Consider the following 21725-nt stretch of genomic DNA (forward strand, 5'->3'; position numbering starts at 1 on the left):
CTCGCTTGGCTTCTCCAGGTGCAGCAGCTTCAGTTTGCTCTTGGGCCCCGCCGCTCCGGTCTGGCTCTTAATCCTCTTCTCGTAGTCCAGGAGCTGGCCCAGAAAATTGAAGTTCGGAGATATAGTAGGTCTTTTTTCTTTCACAAATCTATGAAAAGAGGAAAAAACCAAAAAGGCTTGAATTTGACGACTACCTGTTATTGTAAGAATGTTACTAAGCTACGGCAAGTGAAGAGCTGCGACAGGGAATCATCAGAGAGACCCTTCCAAGACCTTTGTCAGGTGGCTGGTTTAAAACTTGGGGCAGAGGGTCGAGGAGGAGACGAGGGCCTCTGCATCGGGGAGCTTTACAGCCTGAGGCCGGAGGTGCTAGAAAGCGGGGGGCCAGGCCCCTAAAGTTCTAGGTTGAGCCTCCTTATTTTCAGGGACCCAAGGCTTCCAGTGCAACTGGTAAGAGATGATTCTTACGTCGCCACCTGGGATGACGCCGCCCCTCCCCACCGGCGCTGCCATCAGAAGTACAGCTTAACAGCCGTGCGCACCTTCAGCTTCCCGGCACCAGAGGCCCACAGCCACTTCAAGATGTTGCACATTTTCAATTAACGATCAAGAGAGAGAGTATCAGATGGCCAGGGCATCGAGGCACACACTTCCGGGTTCCTTCCCTTGGATTCAGCGTGCCAGAGTAACCAGCTACACAGTGGTCTCTGCTAGGCATTATGCGAACGCTAAAGGGGGTGTTCTCTCATTCAACTCTCAAAACTACCCTCTGTCAGGTGGGTGTAATTACCCCCATCACAGAGGTACACACAGTCCTTAGGTGACTTGCCCTAAATCACACAGCTACTAAAGGACGGTGCCGGGATTCAAAACCAGGTCTAAAAAAAAAAAAAAACAAAACCAGGTCTAGGAACTTCCCTGGTGGCGCAGTGGTTAAGACTCCGCGCTCCCAATGCAGGGGACCCAGGTTCAGTCCCTGGTCAGGGAACTAGATCCCGCACACATGCCGCAACTAAGGCGCCAGCAAGCCGCAACTAAGGAGGCCACCTGTGCACGCAGCTAAGACCCAGCGCAACCAAATAAATAAATATTAAAAAAGAAAACAGGTCTGATGTCTGGCTTCATTTCTGTAACCACCTTGTTTAAAAAAGAGTCATCAAGGGATCAAAACTAGTTATAAACAGCTTTTCTGTTTCATTGTAGAAACAGAGACTCTTTAGAAATAGTAGATATATTCTTTAGTGGCCCCTGACCCTTAAGGCCACTTCTCAGAAGATGCAGGAGTGAAACTACACTGAAAACTTATATTTGGATACGGAAGAAAAGAGAAGAATCAAAAATAAACTCCTTGGAAATCAGTAACCTAAAGCAAATTAACGAAGCCAGAAACAACTGTGACAAGTGTACATGCAGGACCCTCGCGATGAGACCCAGTAACAGGATGTAAGGGCGCCTCTCCTGCTGGTTTCTACTGGGCGCAGGAGGACCTTAGGGAGCAGCCAGACTGCAGGACGTGGAGCGGTGCGGACACAGGGAGGACCCACCGCCTCAGCTCCTTCCTCAAGTGAGGAGCTGTTCAGGTAGCTCATTTCTTTTCTCCAGATTTTCCAACTTGAGAAGAAAGTCCAATTGTTACAGCAGGCCTGGCTCCACGTGCCTGTATTTATCGATCCTTTATCACAGGCAAACTAACCGCCTCTATCCAGCAAGATACACAGGGGACTCCGATTCAGGCGTCCCTGAACACAACCCCAGTCCTTGGTGCTGCTGTCACTGGCCGCCTTCTGTCTGGAGAAAGCGGGGTGGAGGCAACCCACTCAAAATTATATACTTCAAAGTCTGGGCAACTCTATGCACAGCCATGTGCAAATCAGGTTAGAGCACACCCTCACACCACACACAAACAAAGTCAAAATGGCTTAGAGACTTGAGTATACAACATGACACCATAAAACTCCTAGAAGAGAACATAGGCAAGACATTCTCTAACATAAATTGTACCAATGTTTTCTTAGGTCAGTCTCCCAAGGCAATAGAAATAAAAGCAAAAATGAACAAATGGGACCTAATCAAACTTACAAGCTTTTGCACAGCAAAGGAAACCATAAATAAAAAGACAACCTATAGACTGGGAGAAAATATTTGCAAATGATGATGTGACTAAAAAGGGCTTAATTTCCAAAATATACAAATAGCTCCTAAAATTCAATAACAACAACAAAAAACCCAATCAAAAAATGGGCAGAAGAAGACCTAAATAGACATTTCACCAAAGGAGACATACAGATGGCCAATAGGTACATGAAAAAGATGCTCACCATCGCTAATTATTAGAGAAATGCAAATCAAAACTACAATGAGCTATCACCTCACAGAGGTTAGAATGACCATCATTAAGTCTACAGATAATACGTGTTGGAGAGAGTGTGGAGAAAAGGGAACCCTCCTTCACTGTTGGTGGGAATGTAAATTGGTGCAGCCACTATGGAGAACAGTATGGAGGTTCCTCAAGAAAACTAAAACTAGAGTTGCCATATGATCCAGCAGTCCCACTCCTCGGCATATCCCCAGACAAAACCATAATTTGAAAAGATACATGCACCCCTATGTTCACAGCAGAACTATTCACAATAGCCAAGACATGGAAACAACCTAAATGTCCATCGACAGATGAATGGATAAAGAAGATGTGGCATACATACACACACACACACACACACACACACACACACACACACTGGAATGTTAACCATAAAAAAACAATGCCATTTGCAGCAACATGGATGGACCTGGAGATTATCATACTGAAATAAGTCAGAAAGAGAAAGACAAATACCATATGATGCCACTTATGTGGAATCTAAACTACGACACAAGTGAACATATCTATGAAACAGAAATAGACTCACAGACATACAGAACTGACTTGTGGTTGGTGAGGGGGCGGGGAGAGGGAAGGTCTGGGAGTTTGGGGTTAGCAGATGCAAACTAGTATATCTAGGATGGATAAACAACAAGGTCCTACTTTATAGCCCAGGGAACAATATTCAATATCCTGTGATAAACCACATGGAAAAGAATATGAAAAAGAATATATGTATGTATAAATGAATCACTTTGCTGTATGGCAAACTTAACACAACACCGTAAATCAACTATATACTTCAATAACATTCTTTACAAAATCTAAGCAACTCTAGATTGCAGGAAATTCTACTCAACGAATGGAGTTTGACAATTATTTGGTTTTATACTTGCATATATTGGGATTTTTCCTCAGTGAAAGAGACACAAAATCTGAAGCACGGTAGGAATTCTACAATGAGTATTCTCCTGGAGCGTTTCTTTCTTGTGTGTAAATTAGAACAAATGATATTTCCCCAACTAGGCAAAGATACAAACTCAAGTAACAGGATGGAGATCTCTGTATTTGCTCTTCCTTAAACTTAAAAAGTAGCTGAGGATGAACTTGATATATGTGAGGGCAGAATTAGCGCTAAATTATAAAAATGCATTTTTCTCCAATCTTTGAAAAACCATTGAAAAATCCAGTCACCTGTAAAGAGTATAACTAAAATAATCATGATCTGCTTTAACGTGGTCACCACCACCCTCTCCCCCACCCACCATGTCTTCTCATGATTCAGGTCAAAGGAGAAGCCAGTCTCACAGGGCATGTTCCTGTCCTCACCTGTAAGCTTCATCCAAGGACATATCCATCCTCTTCATGATGTAGGCAATGGCGATGGTGGCAGAGCGAGAGATCCCTGCCAAGCAGTGCACTAGGACACATCCATTGGAGGCTTTTGCTTTCTCTATGAGCCAAATTCAGAAAGGGTCATTAATGACAACTTTGTTCAGCAGTGAAATCTTATTTCCATTTACTCACACAATGGCTTGCATCTGGCAACTCGAAGTAAAGCCCATCTATTTACCTATTTTTCAATATTTTTTTAAGGAGGTAGGGGAAGATGATTTCCCCACGATTTACATATAGAACAATGAAGGTCCACATGTGTTAATAAGCAATGTGTCCCTAACTCAGGTTGCCTCTTATTCAGTACTTTTCACCATGTATTTTTTACATTATTATTTTAATAACTTACCCTGAGTATAAATCACACATTGTGATCACGTGATTCTACTTGTTTAGTGTAGAAAACTTCAGAAATACAGAATAGTATAAAGAAAACAACATCCAAAATCCTAAGATTTAGCTAATATTTTGTTTACCTATGTTGTCTGATACTTAAGTTTTTTTCGAATTATGTAAGAGATACTACATGTTTTCCAGCTTTGAGATATAACTGACATACAACATTGTACTTTAGGTGTGTGGCATAATGATTTGATATATATGGGTGATTAAATTAAAAAAAATTTTTTTCATTTTAAACATATGTGACACATTAACTGTGTAAAAAGCAGGGAGGTGGGGACGGGGAGAGACTTAATCATAGTGACACCACATCATGACGCAGAGACGCCAAGTCAAGCAATTTGTAAAATGCTGACTCCGAATCCACCTTCCCATAATTTCCCTATTTTTCTCTGGGAGACTTTTCTGTGTCATAAAGTGGCTCACTTTACTTGCTGAATTTAAGAAGAAGCCATGTGTGTGCCATGAATCAATTTCAGTAGGTCACCTTAATGAGGACCAAGGGAACTCTGACCTCTTCCTTGATATCCAGGAGATACTGTCTGACTGCGTCATGCTAACTCCCCATAACATGGTAGAAGGACTCGTGAACACTTAGAACCAAGAACCAAGGAAATTTGATCGCACGGTACTGCCATCTCTCACCGTAGATGAGCTTTAAAAGCTTTCTCGTGGACATGGATGAAGTTATCCCACAGCCTGGAAGCAACTACCATTCTAGCCAGTACAGTGACTACCTTACATCTGAACAATTACGTATGTGCTTACCCTTTACCTACATGCTGCTGCCATGAGCTAAATTATTCCCTTTTCATCCTTGTTTTCATTGGTAACCACCAAAAGTTTACCAAACCTTATGTTAAAGTTCTTGTAATTAACAAGGTATCCAGGGAATCTGCTCTGGCAGCTGAGTAATACAATATACAGTAATACTTCAATCTCACCACCTCTGTTATACATATAATAAATTCCCAACGTATAGGACTTATTGTTTGTTACGTACAAAACACCGTAGAGCTTTAAGGTACTACGTGAACAATCAGGCAGCTTCCCTTTAGACAGGGAAATCAAACACAATAAAACAATAACAAACGAACACAAAACAACATTGAAACAAAGAAAAAAGGACACGCTATACAACCTAACAGTATATAAACACATGTACGTAAAGTCCAAGCCTTCCTGGGCTACACAGCTCTCTTCCTCCTCTCAACTATTCAGTGTTTAGCCTATACTGCTCTTAGTATTTCCTCTTTCACCTTGGCTGCTAAGAAGCTCAAAGCTAAGGTGTTCACTCAGTTTCAAGAGATAACTAATTCCGGTTTTACTGTGCCTTTCTTAGTCCCATATTACCTGGTTCTTGCCCTTCTGTCCCGCTTTAATGGGTACATGTGTGAATGTGTGTTATCTTTTGATCCCAACCTCTTACTGTAAGCTGCTTCAAATTCTTATTGGAAGTAGGCTGGCTTTAAATATTTTTTTTAATGTTGACAGTACTCTCTCATCATTTTTAATAATTATCACGAAACTAGACTAGGAGGACCGAGAAAGGTCTTGCTTCTAACACTCCCCCAAAGCGTTTAACACTGAGCACATAGTGTGAACCCAGTAAATACTGGCTGGCTGACCGATACATACTTTAAAAGGTAATCTTTATAAAAAATTGAAAAAGGCTGGAAGGAAATAAAGCAATGATGATAACAGATGTGTTAGGATGTTGAGGTTACAGGTTTCTTTTTCAAATGTTCCACACGTGGTACTTATACTGTTCTTACAACTGCTTTGATGATATATTTTAAAAATCTAACTAAAGTGATTATACTGAAGTGGGGTTCATTAGAACACATTTCTTGGCAGAATTGAGTGCTAAACTGAGTCTCTTAAAGGCAAAGGAAGTAATACCTGTCGACCTGGAGGAGAGGAGAAGGGAAACATTTGAGAAAGACCCATGGTGGGGCTGGACCACCACTCAGAAAACAGCCTTGGCTGGTGCACGCTGGGCGGGAAGTGACGGGAGAGGAGGGTTCGGAGGTGGGAAGCAGGTGTTGGAGAGTCTGGGAATGTTGGGCTAGGGACTCGAGGCAATTAAGGAGCCTCTGCAGGTTCCTGAATAGGGGGCAACAAGAAGGCACTGACGGGGAAAACTGGAAATAAAAAAAAAAGCAGGCTGCCACTACAGCAATCCAGGAGTTAAACAAGATGTATCTATGTTTTCAATTTTATCTATTTTTCAGTTTTTTCTATTTTATCAATTCTAGGATTAAAAAGAGAGAAGGGATAACAAATGCAATAGGTTAAGAGGGAGTCAGTGACGGGGAGAAGTTAAAGAGGCTAAAAAGAAGGAAGAAATAACTGAGGTGACAGAGCACAGCTCCAAGGAAAAACAGAAAAGGACTTAGGTAATTTTTAAACCAGTTACTATTTTTTTTTTTTTTTTTTCAGTACGCGGGCCTCTCACTGTTGTGGCCTCTCCCGTTGCGGAGCACAGGCTCCGGACGCGCAGGCTCAGCGGCCATGGCTCACGGGCCCAGCCGCTCCGCGGCATGTGGGATCTTCCCGGACCGGGGCACGAACCCGCGTCCCCTGCATCAGCAGGCGGACTCTCAACCACTGCGCCACCAGGGAAGCCCCGACAGCTACTATTTATTAGAGCCAATTATGAGTCAGGCACCTTGCAAGGTGTTTTACATGCATTATCTATTTTAATCCGAACAATATCCCTAAAAGGTAGAAACATTATCTTTAGTCTCCAGATCAGGAAACTGAGGCACAGAAGTTTTAGTAACTCACCTGGAGTCACTTAACCGATAATCAAATACAGTTTGGCTCCAAAGTACATGCTGTTAATTACCTCCCTGGATTGCCTACAGAAGCCCTGAGTTTGCGCGGCCGAGTGAAGCAGGAGCCCGTGTGAGTGGCCAGCTGGGCCGGGGGCCCTGGTCGGTGACTCGGGGCGCTGACGGGCAAACGCGCCCGCCGCAGCCTGCGTCCACGAGAAGTAAAGGCAACACCCCGTGAAAACTGCGTCCTTCCAACAAACTCTACTGAACAAACAAACTTACTGAAATTTAACCTGAATAATAAAAAGTATGAGCCTATATGTTAGTAAGTCCTGGTATGAGGGTATGTCTTCAAATTATATTCTCTGACATGACTAACGAGATTAGCACCTGTAGCGAACATGGGCTGAATTCCACAGTGGGCTGGACGTGTCGCCCTGGATTGTCTGGGTGGGAAAAGGATGGTGGCCCTAACAGTAAACAGGGCCAAGCAAGTGAACTACTGGTAAGTAAAAATATCTTCAGATATACAATAAATCACGATACGTATTTGGGTGGGTATTTCACCAACCAGCAACATGGTAAAATTCCTTTTGCAGGAATTAAAAGTGTCCAAGAGCTCCAATGAAAGAAGAAAGTAAGGTGGGGCAAAGTTATTCATATTCTCTCTTTTCTACCAACCTCCTAAAGCTTAGATATTGCCATGACTTAACAGAATCAGGTTCTATTCTAAATAGATTCTGAAATCACACTTGTAGCTGAAATTAGAGCCAATCATCTCTGGATCAATGTGACATGCAATGGGAACATTAACTATAACTGTCGTCTTTTAAAGAGGCAAACATTGGGCTTCCCTGGTGGCGCAGTGGTTGGGAGTCCACCTGCCGATGCGGGGGACACGGGTTCGTGCCCCAGTCTGGGAGGATCCCACATGCCGTGGAGCGGCTGGGCCCGTGGGCCATAGCCACTGAGCCTGCGCGTCCGGAGCCTGTGCGTCCGGAGCCTGTGCTCCGCAACGGGAGAGGCCACAACAGAGAGAGGCCTGCGTACTGGAAAAAATAAGTAAATAAATAAAGAGGCAAACATTGAACGATATGCTGAATATCTCCTAGAAGTAGAATGGTGGGAAGGATTAATTTGGGGACTTTTGTTTGTGATTATTTTAATGTGAATTATCAAGCCATTTATCTTCAGGTGTTTCACAGAATGCATGCCAATTAAAGAGGAGACGACTTGGCAATCTGAAATCTTGAAAAAAGAGATCTGTTTCAGAATTACCCGAAGTTCCAAAAGCACTGTCTAGAAAATTCCTCTCGCAGATGAAAGAATATAGTGAGGGGCTTAATTTACATAGTTTCACTGTTTAAAAGGAACTAGTTCTTTATTTTTAAACTTTCAGTAACCAATTCAGAGTATTTAATTATGGATGAGGGTGCTCAAACTTGTGTGACTAGGGGGAAAACGAATGAAAACTCTTCACACAGACATCAAGAGTCACACCTTCTTGTGTTGGTCAAGAGCAAAGAACACGTCTCCTTGGTTTAGCCACTTTCCACCAAAACCACATTTCAAATACATATCATCGATTTCCTACCAACAGATCTGATCCCGAGGCACCAAAATGTCACAACAGCACCAGAAGCTGGGAGTCAGGGAGGCTCCAGGGCTGACGGGCCCAGTGAGCAGAACAAAGTACGGTGTGGACCAGACCCTGTCACAGACAACGCCAAGGAATGACCACACAAGTATTAGAGAGAGAGAGAGAGAGAGTGAGTGTGTGTGTGTGTGTGTGTGTGTGTGTGTTGGAATTTCATTAGATCCACTACTACTCGAAATTACTGGCACACGGACTGAGGCTTAGGAATCTTGTGACATAAAGACTTTAAATGTAATGGGATTTGTTTTCACAGGATTTGACTTTTCTCTGGGGAAAACAGCAACAAGGCATAAACAGTTTAAGGAATGCCACCACAGTTTCCAAAAGTCTTTTATAGGATTTGACGAAGTGGGTAAAAAGTTTAATCCCAAAAGTTTAACCGATTTTCAAACACTTGCCAATACATAATCACAGTTCCCATTAGGCTTAACCCTGATAGCGTTAAAGTTAGCTAGGATGTCACAAGGCTAGTCCTTAGGCATGGCATGGCACACACACATCACCTCGGCCACTAAATGAGATACGTAGCATCATGTGTTTTCAAGCTTTTGAACTGTATGAAATAGGTTCCTTTTCTCTAATGAAAACAAAGGGGAGGAAGGGAGGGAGGGATATACCTCTACATACGAGACTATAACCCAAAGGGCTTGTAATATTACTTGAGCTACTTACCAATGAAATCTACTGACTTGTCCAACCACGGCAAAATTTTCTCACAAAAGCTATCATTCACAGGCACTCGCAGGAAGTGAGATTCAGGGATAAAGTCAGGCTTGGGACAGGTGTTGCTGGCATTTAACACATAACCAATCCCATTCTGTTGCATCAGCTCCTAGGGAGGGAAAGAGCAATTAAAGTAACTAATAACATACTAGCACGATCATTTTTAAAGAGAAAAGTTTAGCATGATTAAAATGACTAGTTTCCTTGAAACAATCAGACTACATTCAATCAGTGAAATCCAATAAAATGACATGTAAAGACTTAAGTTTAAAGCAGAATCTAAAACTGAAGTATAGTTAATTTACAATGTTGTGTTAGTTTCAATTGTATGTCAAAGTGATTCAGTTATACATATATATATATTTAGATTCTTTTCCATTGTAGGTTATTATAAGATACTGAGTATAGTTCCCTGTGCTATACAGTATGTCTTTGTTGTTTATCTATTTTACATATAGTAGTGTGTATATGTTAATCCCAAATTCCTAATTTATCCCTCCCTACCACTTTTCCCCTTTGGTAACCATAAGTTTGTTTTCTATGCCTGTGAGTCTATTTCCGTTTTGTAAATAAGTTCATTTGTATCCTTTTTTCTTTTTAGATTCCACATATAAGTGATATCATATTTTTCTTTCTCTGACTCACTTCACTTAATATGATAATCTCTAGGTCCAACCATGTTGCTGCAAATGGCATTATTTCATTCCTTTGTATGGCTAAATAGTATTCCATTATATTATATATTACATTATATTATATTATATTACACTATACTATATACACCACATCTTCTTTATCCATTCATCTGTTGATGGGCATTTAGGTTGCTTCCATGTCTTGGCTATTGTAAATAGTGCTGCAATGAAGAGTGGGTTGCGTGTATTTTTTCAAATTATGGTTTTCTCCAGATATATGCCCAGGAGTGGGATTGCAGGATCATAAGGTAGCTCTATTTTCAGTTTTTTAAGGAACCACCGTACCGTTCTCCGTAGTTGCTGTAACAATTTACCTTCCTACCAACAGTGTAGTAGGGTTCCCTTTTCTCCACACCCTCTCCAGCATTTATTTTTACAATGATGACCATTCTGACTAGTGTGAGGTGATACCTCATTGTAGTTTTGATCCGCATCTCTCTAATGATTAGCAATACTGAACATCTTTCCATATGCCTGTTGGCCATCTTTGTGTCGTCCTTGGAGAAACGTCTGTTTAGGTCTTCTGCCAACTTTTTGATTGGGTTTTTTTTTTTTTATATTAAGCTGTATGAGCTGTTTGTATATTTTGGAAATTAATCCCTTGTCAGTAGCATCGTTTGCAAATATTTTCTCCCATTCTGTAGATTGTCTTTTTGTTTTGTTTATGGTTTCCTTTGATGTTCAAAAGCTTTTAAGTTTAATTAGATCCCATCTATTTATTTTTGTTTTTATTTCCATTACTCTAGGAGACGGCCTGAAAAAGATATTGCTGTGATTTATGTCAGAGTGTTCTGCCTATGTTTTCCTCTAGGAGTTTTATGGTTTCCAGTCCTACATTTAGGTCTTTAATCCATTTTGAGTTTATTTTTGTATATGGTGTTAGAGAATGTTCTAATTTCATATTTTTACATGCAGCTGTCCAGTATTCCCAGCACCATTTATTGAAGAGACTTTTTCTCCATTGTATATTCTTGCCTCCTTTGTCATAGGTTGACCATAACTGTGTGGGTTTATCTCTGCGCTTTCTATCCCGTTCTGTTGATCCGTGTGTCTGTTTTCATTCCCAGTACCTTACTGTTTTGATCACTGTAGATTTGTAGTATAGTCTGAAGTCAGGGATCCTTATTCCTCCAGCTCCGTTCTTCCTTCTCAAGCTTGTCTTGGCTATTCGGGGTCTTTGTGTTTCCATACATACAAATTAAAAAAATTTTTTGTTCTAGTTCTGTGAAAAATGCCATCGATAATTTGATTGGAATTGTACTGAATGTGTAGATTGCCTTGGGTAGTATGGTCTTTTAACAATACTGATTTTTCCAATCCAAGAACATATATATATCTTTCCATCATGTTGTGTTCAATTTCTTTCACCAGTGTCTTACAGTTTTCAGAGTACAGGTCTTTTGCCTTCTTAGGTACATTTATTCCTAGGTATTTTATTCTTTTTGATGTGATGGTAAATGGGGCTGTTTCCTTAATTTCTCTTTATGATATTTTGTTGTTAGTGTATAGAAATGCAACATATTTCTGTATATTAATTTCATATCCAGCAACTTTACTAAATTCATGGATGAGCTCTTAGTAGTTTTCTGGTAGCATCTCTAGGGTCTTCTATGTATAGTAGCATGTCATCTGCAAACAGTGACAGTTTTACTTCTTTTCCAATTTGGATTCTTTTTATTTCTTTTTCTTCTCTGATTTCTGTGGCTAGGACTTCCAAAACTATGTGGAATAAAAATGGCAACAGTGGGCATCCTTGTCTTGTTCCTGATCTTAGAGGAAATGCTTTTAGCTTTTCACCATTGAGTATGATCTTAGCTGTGGGTTTACTGTATATGGCCTTAATGATGTTGAGGTATGTTCCCTCTATGCCCACTTTCAGAAGAGGTATTTTTTATTATTATTATAAATGGATGTTGAATTTTATCAAAAGCTTTTTCTGCATCTACTAAGATAATCATATGATTTTTACTCTTCCATTTGTTAATGTGGTATATATCACACTGACAGATTTGTGGATATTGAAAAGTCCTTGAGTCCTTGGGATACTTGATTATGATGCATGATGGTTTTAATGTATTGCTGGAGTCGGTTTGCTAGTATTTTGTTGAGGATTTTTGCATCTATGTTCATCAGTGATATTGGTCTGTCATTTTTTCTTTTTTTTTTTTTTGTGATATCTTTGTCTGGTTTTGGTATCAGGGTGATGGTAGCCTCATAGAATGAGTTCAGAAGTGTTCCCTCCTCTGCAATTTTTTGGAATAGTTTCAGAAGGATAGGTATTAAGTCTTCTCTAAATGTTTGGTAGAATTCACCTGTGAAGCTATCTGGTCCTGGACTTTTGCTTGTTGGGAGTTTTAAAATCACTGATCCAATTTCAGTACTGGTAATTGGTCTGTTCATATTTTCTGTTTCTTCCTAGTTCAGTCCTGGGAGATTGTATTTGTATCTTTCTAAGAATTTGTCCATTTCTTCTAGGTTGTCTACTTTATTGGCATATAGTTGCTCACAGTGGTCTCCTATGATCCTCTGTATTTCTGTGGTGTAGACTGTAACTTCCTTGTCACTTCTGATTTTACTGATTTGGGCCCTCTCCCTTTTTTCCTTGATGAGTCTGGCTCAACGTTTATCAATTTTGCTTATCTTTTCAAAGAACCAGCTTTTAGTTTCATTGATCTTTTCTATTGTTTTTTTAGTCTCTATTTCATTTATTTCTGCTCTGATTCCTTTCATTCTACTAACTTTGGGTTTTGTTTGTTCTTCTTTCTCTAGTTGCTTTAGGCATAAGGTTTAGGTTGTTTATTTGAGATTTTTCTCGTTTCCTGAGGTAAATTTGTATCACCGTAAACTTCCCTCTTAGAACTGCTTCTGTTGCATCCTGTAGGTTTTGGATCATCGTGTTTTCATTTTCATTTGTCTCAAGGTGTTTTCTGATTTCCCCTTTGATTTCTTCAGTTATCCACTGATTGTTCAGTAGCATATTGTCTAGCCTCCACGTGTTTGTGTTTTTTGCAGTTTTCTCCCTGTAGTTGATTTCTAGCCTCATAGCGTTGTGGTCGGAAAAGATGCCTGATATGATTTCAGTTTTCTTAAATTTATTGAGGCTTTAAAGCAGAATTTTTTAAGGGCAAAATAGGCGGTTTAAAAGATCACACATCACTAATATAGTCAACTCTCTATTATCTTCAGTACTAGAGAGAGAAGTGGAACAAAGAACAGAAAATAAAACCGCGGCAGTTTACTATGACTTGCCCCTCCTTGGCAACTATGTAAATTTATTATGACCATGTTAGATGTAACCCCCAAAATGCATGAATAAGTGCATTGATTTACAAGATTTGGGAGTGTGCTAGAATACTTTTGTTTGTTTGTTTTGTGCTAGGACTTCAGCATATACGCACACACAATGAGAACATCTTCTTCCCAAACTGAACCTGCTGGTTGTTCTCTAAGATACAGTCCTAGGCCATCTTCTGGCTGTAAATACTCTCTCTGAAGGCTGACTCTGTTTCCATAGGTTTTTTTTGTTTGTTTTTTGGGGTTTTTTTTTTGCGGTACGCGGGCCTCTCACTGCCGTGGCCTCTCCCGTCGCGGAGCACAGGCTCCGGACGCGCAGGCTCAGCGGCCATGGCTCACGGGCCCAGCCGCTCCGCGGCACGTGGGATCTTCCCAGACCGGGGCACGAACCCGCGTCCCCTGCATCGGCAGGAGGACTCCCAACCACTGCGCCACCAGGGAAGCCCCCTCCGTAGTTTTAATTATCACCTCTACAGGCTGATGACTCTTAAATAAACACACACACACACACACACACGCCCTCTTTAATTTCTGACATCACTTCCAGCCGCTTCCTGGTACCTCTCTTTGGATGTTCCTCAGGACCTTCAAACTCAAAATGTCAGAAACACAGCACATTCTCTTTCTCCCTTCTCTGCCTCAAATTCTTGTTTCCTCTCTGTAATCCAAAACCGGTTTTTGGTAATAACATCCACCCAGACACTTGAGCTAGAAAATGGGATCATTTCATCCCGTTTTTCTTCCTCACCACCCCCATCCTAATGTTGCCAAACCCTCCTGGTATCACCCCTCCCGTCCACCTTTTCTCTCTATTCCCAGTCGCTGCTCAGGGGTAAGCACTCACCACGGTAGCAAAAAAGCCCGCAGGGAGCTCTTGAAGTTTGCGGTGTTTTCCTCTCCAAACAACAACTGGAGTAATCTTTCCTGTAATTAAACGCGAGCTACGTGCTTCATCCACACTTAGTTTCATCATGTCTCACTGCCTGCTCCTGTTCCGTACAATCGCCAAATCCCCATCACGCGTGCATCCCCCTTCCCCGATGCTGCTCGCACTGTCTCTGAGCTCAGCAGGCCCTGTTCCTCTTCCTGATGACTCTTCCACTTTTCTACTTTAAGTTGACCTTACTATGAAGCCCTCCTACTGGTGCATAATTAACCATTCTGTTCTCTGCCCGTCCAAAGGACTTTGGGCATGCTATTAGTAAAGCACCAGGCACACCGTGTCCTCATTAGCAGATTCCCTCGTCTCTCCTATTAAGCAGTGAAGTAGTGAGGTCTTGGCCGGATGCTTGCCTGTTTTTCTCCCTTCGGCACCAGGTACATAGCTGCACTCAGTACGTATTTGTTCAGCTAACATCCCATTAGTCCACCATTTTCCAGGCAAGCCTATATAACCCACTTCATTTAGTCATCCACTGCTGCCTCTCAGGAAATGTTCTTGGCCTGAAACCATTCACTTCGAAGCAGCTCTGGTCACGTCTTCCTTTTCTTGGAATGCTACCTCCTCCACAGATCTGTTCCAACTCCAACTCCCCGAAGGACAGTTGGTCATTTTCTCCCTATTTTAGCCTCCTGCCAACTCGCTCACCCCTTCATTTACCACATTCAGCGCAATAAATATATTGTTTTACAGAAAAGGTAGACTGAGTAAATCCAGACCAGGTGTGCAGCCCTCTCGGCTATCAGATGACAGAGTCAAGAAATAGCTTGTGCAGCTGGGCGAGCTTCTTAGCGTGACTGACCCTCGCCTTCTGAAGGTCTCGTAGGCTCCCGTTAGAGCTCAGTGGTGTTGACAACTTTTAAACGTCTGTACACAAGCGAAGGTCACACTGTTTTCTACCACTGTCTGGTCACCACAGCGTTTCCCACACAAGAACGGCAGCGTTACTGGAGATAAAAGTCTTTCAGGCCTCTCTCATGAACGCTCCTTAAAGAAAGGAACCTTTTTACATTTCCATCTCCTTTCCATCAACGGTGTGACAAAGATTTATTCAATTAAAAGTAGTACGATAATAAAGACACAGGAGTTTCTGAGGAGAGAGGCTGACGCGGGCAGCGTTACCTACTCTACACAAAAGACCACAGGCGATGCTCACAGATGACAACACTAACCTGAGACGAGTCAGTAGCGAGCATCAAATGTGATTTCCCCACACAAAGTCTAGAACAATGTACACTCCTGACAATTAGCCTAATAGTCTACATTCTGTAGAAATGACCACTTAAACCTAAATTCAATAAAAAATGTGTTGGGCACCTTTGCTACAGGTGCTATGTTATATTAACAATATACTACTATGGTACACATTAGGAAACAACATCTAACATTTACTGAGTGCCTACTGTGTACCTGGGACTGTGCTAAGCATTTACATGGACCGTCTCATTTAATCCTCACAACCACCCTTTGAGATGGATACTATTATTCTTCTCATTTTTAAAATGAGGAAACGGAGGCTTAGAGAGTTCACGGAATGTTTCCAAAGTTATACAGCTAACAAGTGGTCCAGAGTAGAAATCCAGATCCAAGCATATTCTCATCTCCAGAATCTGTCCTCTTAACTGCCATTCTCTACTGAAGTTCTTTGTAAAGCAAATGAGATGGAGCAATAAAGTAACTGGCCGACACACAGACTTTCTTTTTAACCAAATGAAGTAACAGAATATGAAGTTTTAATTGCATCCTTTTTCACCCTTTTTAACTGTAACCAGTTAGGAAATAAAGGCGCACCCCTCTGGGCATGGACGCAACTCAGGACACTTGATGGCTACCGGAGGAGACTAGTCAGTCCCGTTTTACCTCTTTCTTCCCCGACTGTCACCTCAGTTGCAGCCACGGGCATCACAGCGCGGCCCTGCTGCCGTGTTCACACTGGCATCTGCTGCTCCCGGCTGAGGCCTGGCTGCCCACGTGCACGTCCCCCAGCCTCACGCCGCTGCTGCCACTGCCCAATGGTCATGGCCCGACGGAAAGGAAACACGAAAGAGGGGCAGTTCTGACCTCATGTAAGAAACATCAGTCATCCAAGCCTACAACGCTGTTTATGTCTCAGCAATATTCTCCACATATAAAACGGTGTGCCACGAAAAGATGCACTTAAGTAGTAGCTTTATGATGTAAGGGGGGAGGGGACATTAATGTGTTGAAATGGAGTGATAATAAAATAATTTAACCACAAAATGAAATGAGAAAAAAATGGCAGTTATACATCAGTGGAAAAAATGAGTTAAAAGAGGAAACCGTTAAAAATGTTACATATATACGTAAAACATTTTAACTCAAAACAAATAAATGTACATTAATTCACTAATTTCTTGGTGTTTTTTTAAAAATAGGTTAGCTGACTGGAGTTCTTAAGAAAATCACAACCAAATGCATCTATCGCTTATACTTTCCATTCTTTAAAGAGCAAGAACTAGTAAAGCAATAAATCAGGACAGAATCTAGATTATGACTGTCCCCTAAATATTCTACGGCTGCCTTCCCCTGCCTAGTAAGACAGAAAAAAACGTAGAGCAGTCAGTCTTTACTGAATCTTTTATTTTTTTTTTAACATTTATTTATTTGGCTGCACTGGGTCTTAGTTGCGGCAGGCGGGCTCCTTAGTTGCAGCTTGTGGGCTCCTTAATCGTGGCTCGCCAGCTTCACAGTTGAGGCACATGGGCCCCTTAGTTGTGGCGGCATGCATGCGGGATCTAGTTCCCTGACCAGGGATCAAACCCCAGCCCCCTGCACTGGGAGTGCGGAGTCCCAACCACTGTGCCACCAGGGAAGTCCCTTTCCTGAATCTTTTGAAACCCTTTAGCTTAGGTCACAGAAAAACAACTCTCTTTCCTCATTCATATTTCATCCATGTATGCAACATTTTAACTAACGTACATCGTTATGATAACAAGTACGTTGGCCTAAACAGGTCCAAGAACAAACACAATTGCGTCCTGGCGAGTAAACTGTTCAAATGGGGTTAGTAGCCCTGCGACGGCCCGGAGCCCACTGCTGCCAGGAGACAGGCGCCCACCTGTCGAGGGCGGCAGAGCAGAGGGGTGGGCGGGGGCGGCAGTCAGCTAAGGCGTCACGTGACCGTTCTGTTCCCTTCTCTCCTGACGTTCATGGCCGGGCATATAAGTGGCCGAGAGGGCATCTCATGTCAACGCTCCTGACAGCAAGAACTGGGATGGAACCACAAGTATGAAGAACGGGTTTGTTTTATAGAATCATGACTGCTTTTACTCAGAGATGGAGGTCTGTGACTTCCTACCACATTTTAAGGAATTTACGTAATTCGTTCAGCGTTGTTTCAGTGTGTTGTGTAAAGCATACACGACTCAGTATTACTCTGTCCCGTCATTAAACACCGCAATCCTTAGGCTTCCAGAGAGCCTTCATGCCGTTTCATATCTGGCTCGACTTTGTGCCCAGTCGGCTAACACGTGCTTCCTACTGGTAACATAATCTTTCTTCTCCGGCCTTCAAATACCCTTCCGACACCGTGGCCTCTGGGTTCTCTGAGCGCCTCACCTTGAGCGCTCCCTCCCGAGGCCCGGTCCGGTCTCTGCCATTACCAGCAACCATAAGCTCACACAACGCGCTGCAGGACGCCGCCTCCTTCCTTCCAGCTTCCCGTCTTCCACCACCACTCCTGGCGTCCCTCAGTCCCCCCAGGACCTCATTCAGCCTCCTCTCTGTCCTTCATCCTCATGACGTCTGTCCTTCCTTCCTGGCCCAGCTTAAATTCCGTGGCCAGTCATTACACAGTTGACCCTTGAACAACTCAGGTTTAAACTGTGCGGGTCCACTTATACATGCATGCTTTTCAACAGTAAACACTACAGTATTACAGGATCCACAGCTGGTTGACTCTGAGGTGGCAGAGGCCCTGCGGAGGGGGAGGGCCGACCATAAACGATACGAGGATTAACCCCCTCACTGTTCGAGGGTCACCTTTCACCCTCAATTACTGGGTCCCTCCGTCACCTCTTCACACTCACTTGGCGAGATCACAGCCCCGGATGAACCTGGCTCGCCACCGAGTCTGCATCTGCATGCTGGCAGCTGAACGTGGCCCGAGAACACTCAGCAACGCTGCGGCAGGGCCCCCTTCCAGCCACGCTCCCCAGCGGGCACTCTACGCCCCTGGTCTTCACCTGGCCTCTAGCCTGGACGCCTTTCCAGCCCTTCCCCGTTCTTTTCAAACTCTCCTTATGTCCTCCCTCACCCTCTCTCTCTGCTCATGGATGATCTACACTGAGAAAACAGAAACAGTCAGAAGGAAGTTTTGATCAACTTCTACCACCACTTCCCCTTCTGCCAGCACACGTGCCTCTAAACCCTCCTTCCTCCTGTTACTGTGGGCGAACTCAGTGTGCAGGACAAGCACACGGGCACCAGTCCCAGAAAACTGGGAGGCCGGCTCAGCACGTGACTGTCCGCTACCTGAATGACCTTGGAGGGGCTACCTGACCTCCCTCAGCTTTAGTTTCCTTACCTGTAAAACAGGGCTCATGATCTCTATTTTGTAAAGCTGTTATGAGGATAAAGTGGCACATAATACACAAGAAGTTTCAATAAATGTTAGTTCCCTTACCTTACCTTATTTTTAAAATAATAGTTCGTGGGAATGTAAACTGGTGCAGCCACTATGGAAAACAGTGTGACGGTCTCTCAAAAAGTTAAACATAGAGCTGCCATCTGATCCATCAATTCCACTGCTGGGTATTTATCCGAAGGAAACAAAAACACTATCTCCGAAAGACACATGCACCCCCTTGTTCGCTGCAGCACTGTTTACAAAAGTCGAGACATGGAAACAACCTAAGTGCCCACTGATAGATGAATGGATACAGACGACGTGGTATTATGTATACAATGGAATATTATTCAGCCTTAGAAAAGAAGGAAATCTTGCCATTTGTGGCGGCAAGGATGAACCTTGAAGGCGTTATGCTAAGTCAGACAGAGAAGGACAAATACTGTATGATCGCACTTACATGTGGAATCTAAAAAACAAACAGAAACGGAATTCCTAGGTACAGAGAACAGATTGGTGGCTGCCAGAGGTGGTGGAGGGGAGGGGTACAGGTGGTCGAAAGGTACAAACTTCCAGTCACAAAACAAGTAAGTCATGGAGATGTAATGTACAGCATGCCGGCTATAGATAATAGTAGTGTATTGTATATTTGAAAGTGGCTAAGAGAGAAATCTTACAAGTTCTCATCATAAGAAAAAAAAGGAGTAGCTATGTATGGTGGTAGATGTTAACTAGATTTATTGTGATCATTTAGCAATATATACAAATATTGAATGTTGGATATAATGTTACTTGAAACTAATATACTTGAAATATGTTATATGCCAATTATATAATGATGTATAACATATACGTCATTATATATATAATGTTATACGTCAATTATATCTCAATTAAAAATAACTTATAAATCACATGGTATATAAATTATATCTCAGTAAAGTTGTTGCCCACCCCCCAGCCTGTAATGTATATCTTTCACTAATTCAAACTGTCCTTTCTCCTAATTGGCCTCAAGTAGGGAAATTACACTGAATGCAGCAGGCTGGGTATAAAAAAGGGTTCAGCTGTAAAGTAGAAAAGATTACCCCCTAAGAAATTAAAAAATAGATTCTGGTTTCAAAACACAATCAAGAAAGTGTTCAAAAATAATTTTTGTGAGTCAAAAAATAAATCTTAATTTTACTGCTATGATTTGCATTCACTTTTTTTCCTTCCCCCTTTGTTTCCTTCTCCTAAACCATGAAATAAACTTTGCCCTGTAGTTGGACTGATTTCTAAATATGGGCTCTATACTCTGTTGATACAGACCGTGGAGTAATATATGGAATACAGCTTTAATACAACTGCTCTGTTTGGTCAAGTTGCCCATGTTCATTTAGGCTGAGGACAGAGGTCCCATTAAATCACACAGGCACTGCAAATGTAGATAAAGGAGTTGTAATTTTTCTTTCTGAAGTCAGTTTAATGAGTGAGTTTGCATTTGCCACTCCCCTTGCCTTCAGAATTGACCTACTTCCTCCAGCCAGCCTTCCTCAGCCAGCCACGCCCAATGTGCCCATCACTCACCCTGGACCCTTGTACACCCCACCCGGTGGTGACGATAACAGTGTCCCTATAAACCAGGAACTGCTCTTGGTGCCTGGCATAAGGCCACGTCACAGGAGCCTCACAAGAACACTAGGGGGCAGGAATCATTTCAGTTTGCAGGTGAAGAAGCAGATTCGGGCCCGTGGCTCCGGCTGGTGAGGCGAAGACCTGGCATGCGAATCCTCCCGGTCCGGAGCTGGCTCTCGCTCCTGCCTGAATCACCTTGTTTGCGAATTACCGTCTCAGGAACAGGTCTTGTCTAACCAACCTGCACTCTGTATGGCGTTCTACACACCGTGGACCCTGAATAAATACATTTACTGATCATTCTGACGACATGAGCCTTTGTCTTCCTAGATCACAGAGAAACCTGAAAGCAGTATTTGGCTATACGGTGTCCAGGCTACAGCCTAACTCTCGTACGAAAACACCAGAGAAAGTGGCAGTAGTCCTGGTGACGGGCAGAACAGCAAGGCAGCCCAGGAAAGCCAACTGTGCGTGTTGGAAGACTGAAGTAAGAAGCTACCCCCAAAAAGCTGACTGCACCCTGTTTAAAATGGGGAAAGCGCGGGCACGGCAGCTTTAGGGAAGAAGCCGAAGAGGTCCCGGCTCAGGAACGACTTGCAGTAGGGAATTCCACCGTACACCCCGTGTGTAAGTGGGAAACAAAAGTCCATTTGAAATGTTAACTGGTCAAGGAGAAAAAAACATCAGGAACGTCTGTCTGTCCCATTATAACTAGAGATTCTGGTTCAAGTCCCACTCAGTCAGATGTGGAATGTGGGCACCAGCAAACTGCTTTAGTGCAACAGCTGTACAGCTCCAGTTCAAAGACCAGAGGAGGACAGATTGTGGGAAACAAAGTACAGATGCGAGGGGAAAGGAAGTGTGTTCTTTTTGCTGCCAGTGCCCTCTTACAGTCTTTTACAGAAGGGCTATGTCTTTGAGACCTAAGTAAAAACAATCACATGCTGAGAGTACTGACCTGCACCATCTGATCCGAGGAAGCACAGGCACATGTGGCACGTCCACAGTGAGAGGTGCAGAGTCCATAAGACACACACCAGATTTCAAAGACCTAGTACCAAAAACTGTAGAGTGCCAATAATTTTTTATATTGATCGCATGTTGAAATGATAATATTCTAGACATATGGTGATGAATGTTATTAACATTAATTTCACTTGGGTTTTTTTTAAACTTTTTAAATAAGGCTATCAGAACATTCTAGATTATATACGTGGCTTGCATTATACTTCTGTGGGATGGTGCTGGTATAGAACATGCTGTAGAAAAAGC

General features: G+C 42.6%; 1 protein-coding gene across 1 annotated transcript in view; it reads right to left on the bottom strand.

The window, feature by feature from the left end:
• DUSP16 (dual specificity phosphatase 16) overlaps nt 1-21725 on the bottom strand; it is an 82970-nt gene that overhangs the window by 3193 nt on the left and 58052 nt on the right. The window contains exons 6-8 of the mRNA XM_024733149.1: nt 9269-9428; nt 3692-3815; nt 6-148 (exon numbers count right to left, since the gene is read on the bottom strand). Of these exons, the coding sequence (XP_024588917.1) occupies nt 6-148; nt 3692-3815; nt 9269-9428 (427 nt within the window). The remainder of the gene's footprint in view (nt 1-5; nt 149-3691; nt 3816-9268; nt 9429-21725) is intronic.

This window comes from Neophocaena asiaeorientalis, unplaced genomic scaffold, assembly GCF_003031525.2.
Source record: "Neophocaena asiaeorientalis asiaeorientalis breed wild unplaced genomic scaffold, Neophocaena_asiaeorientalis_V1.1 scaffold150, whole genome shotgun sequence".
Lineage (NCBI taxonomy): Eukaryota > Metazoa > Chordata > Mammalia > Artiodactyla > Phocoenidae > Neophocaena > Neophocaena asiaeorientalis.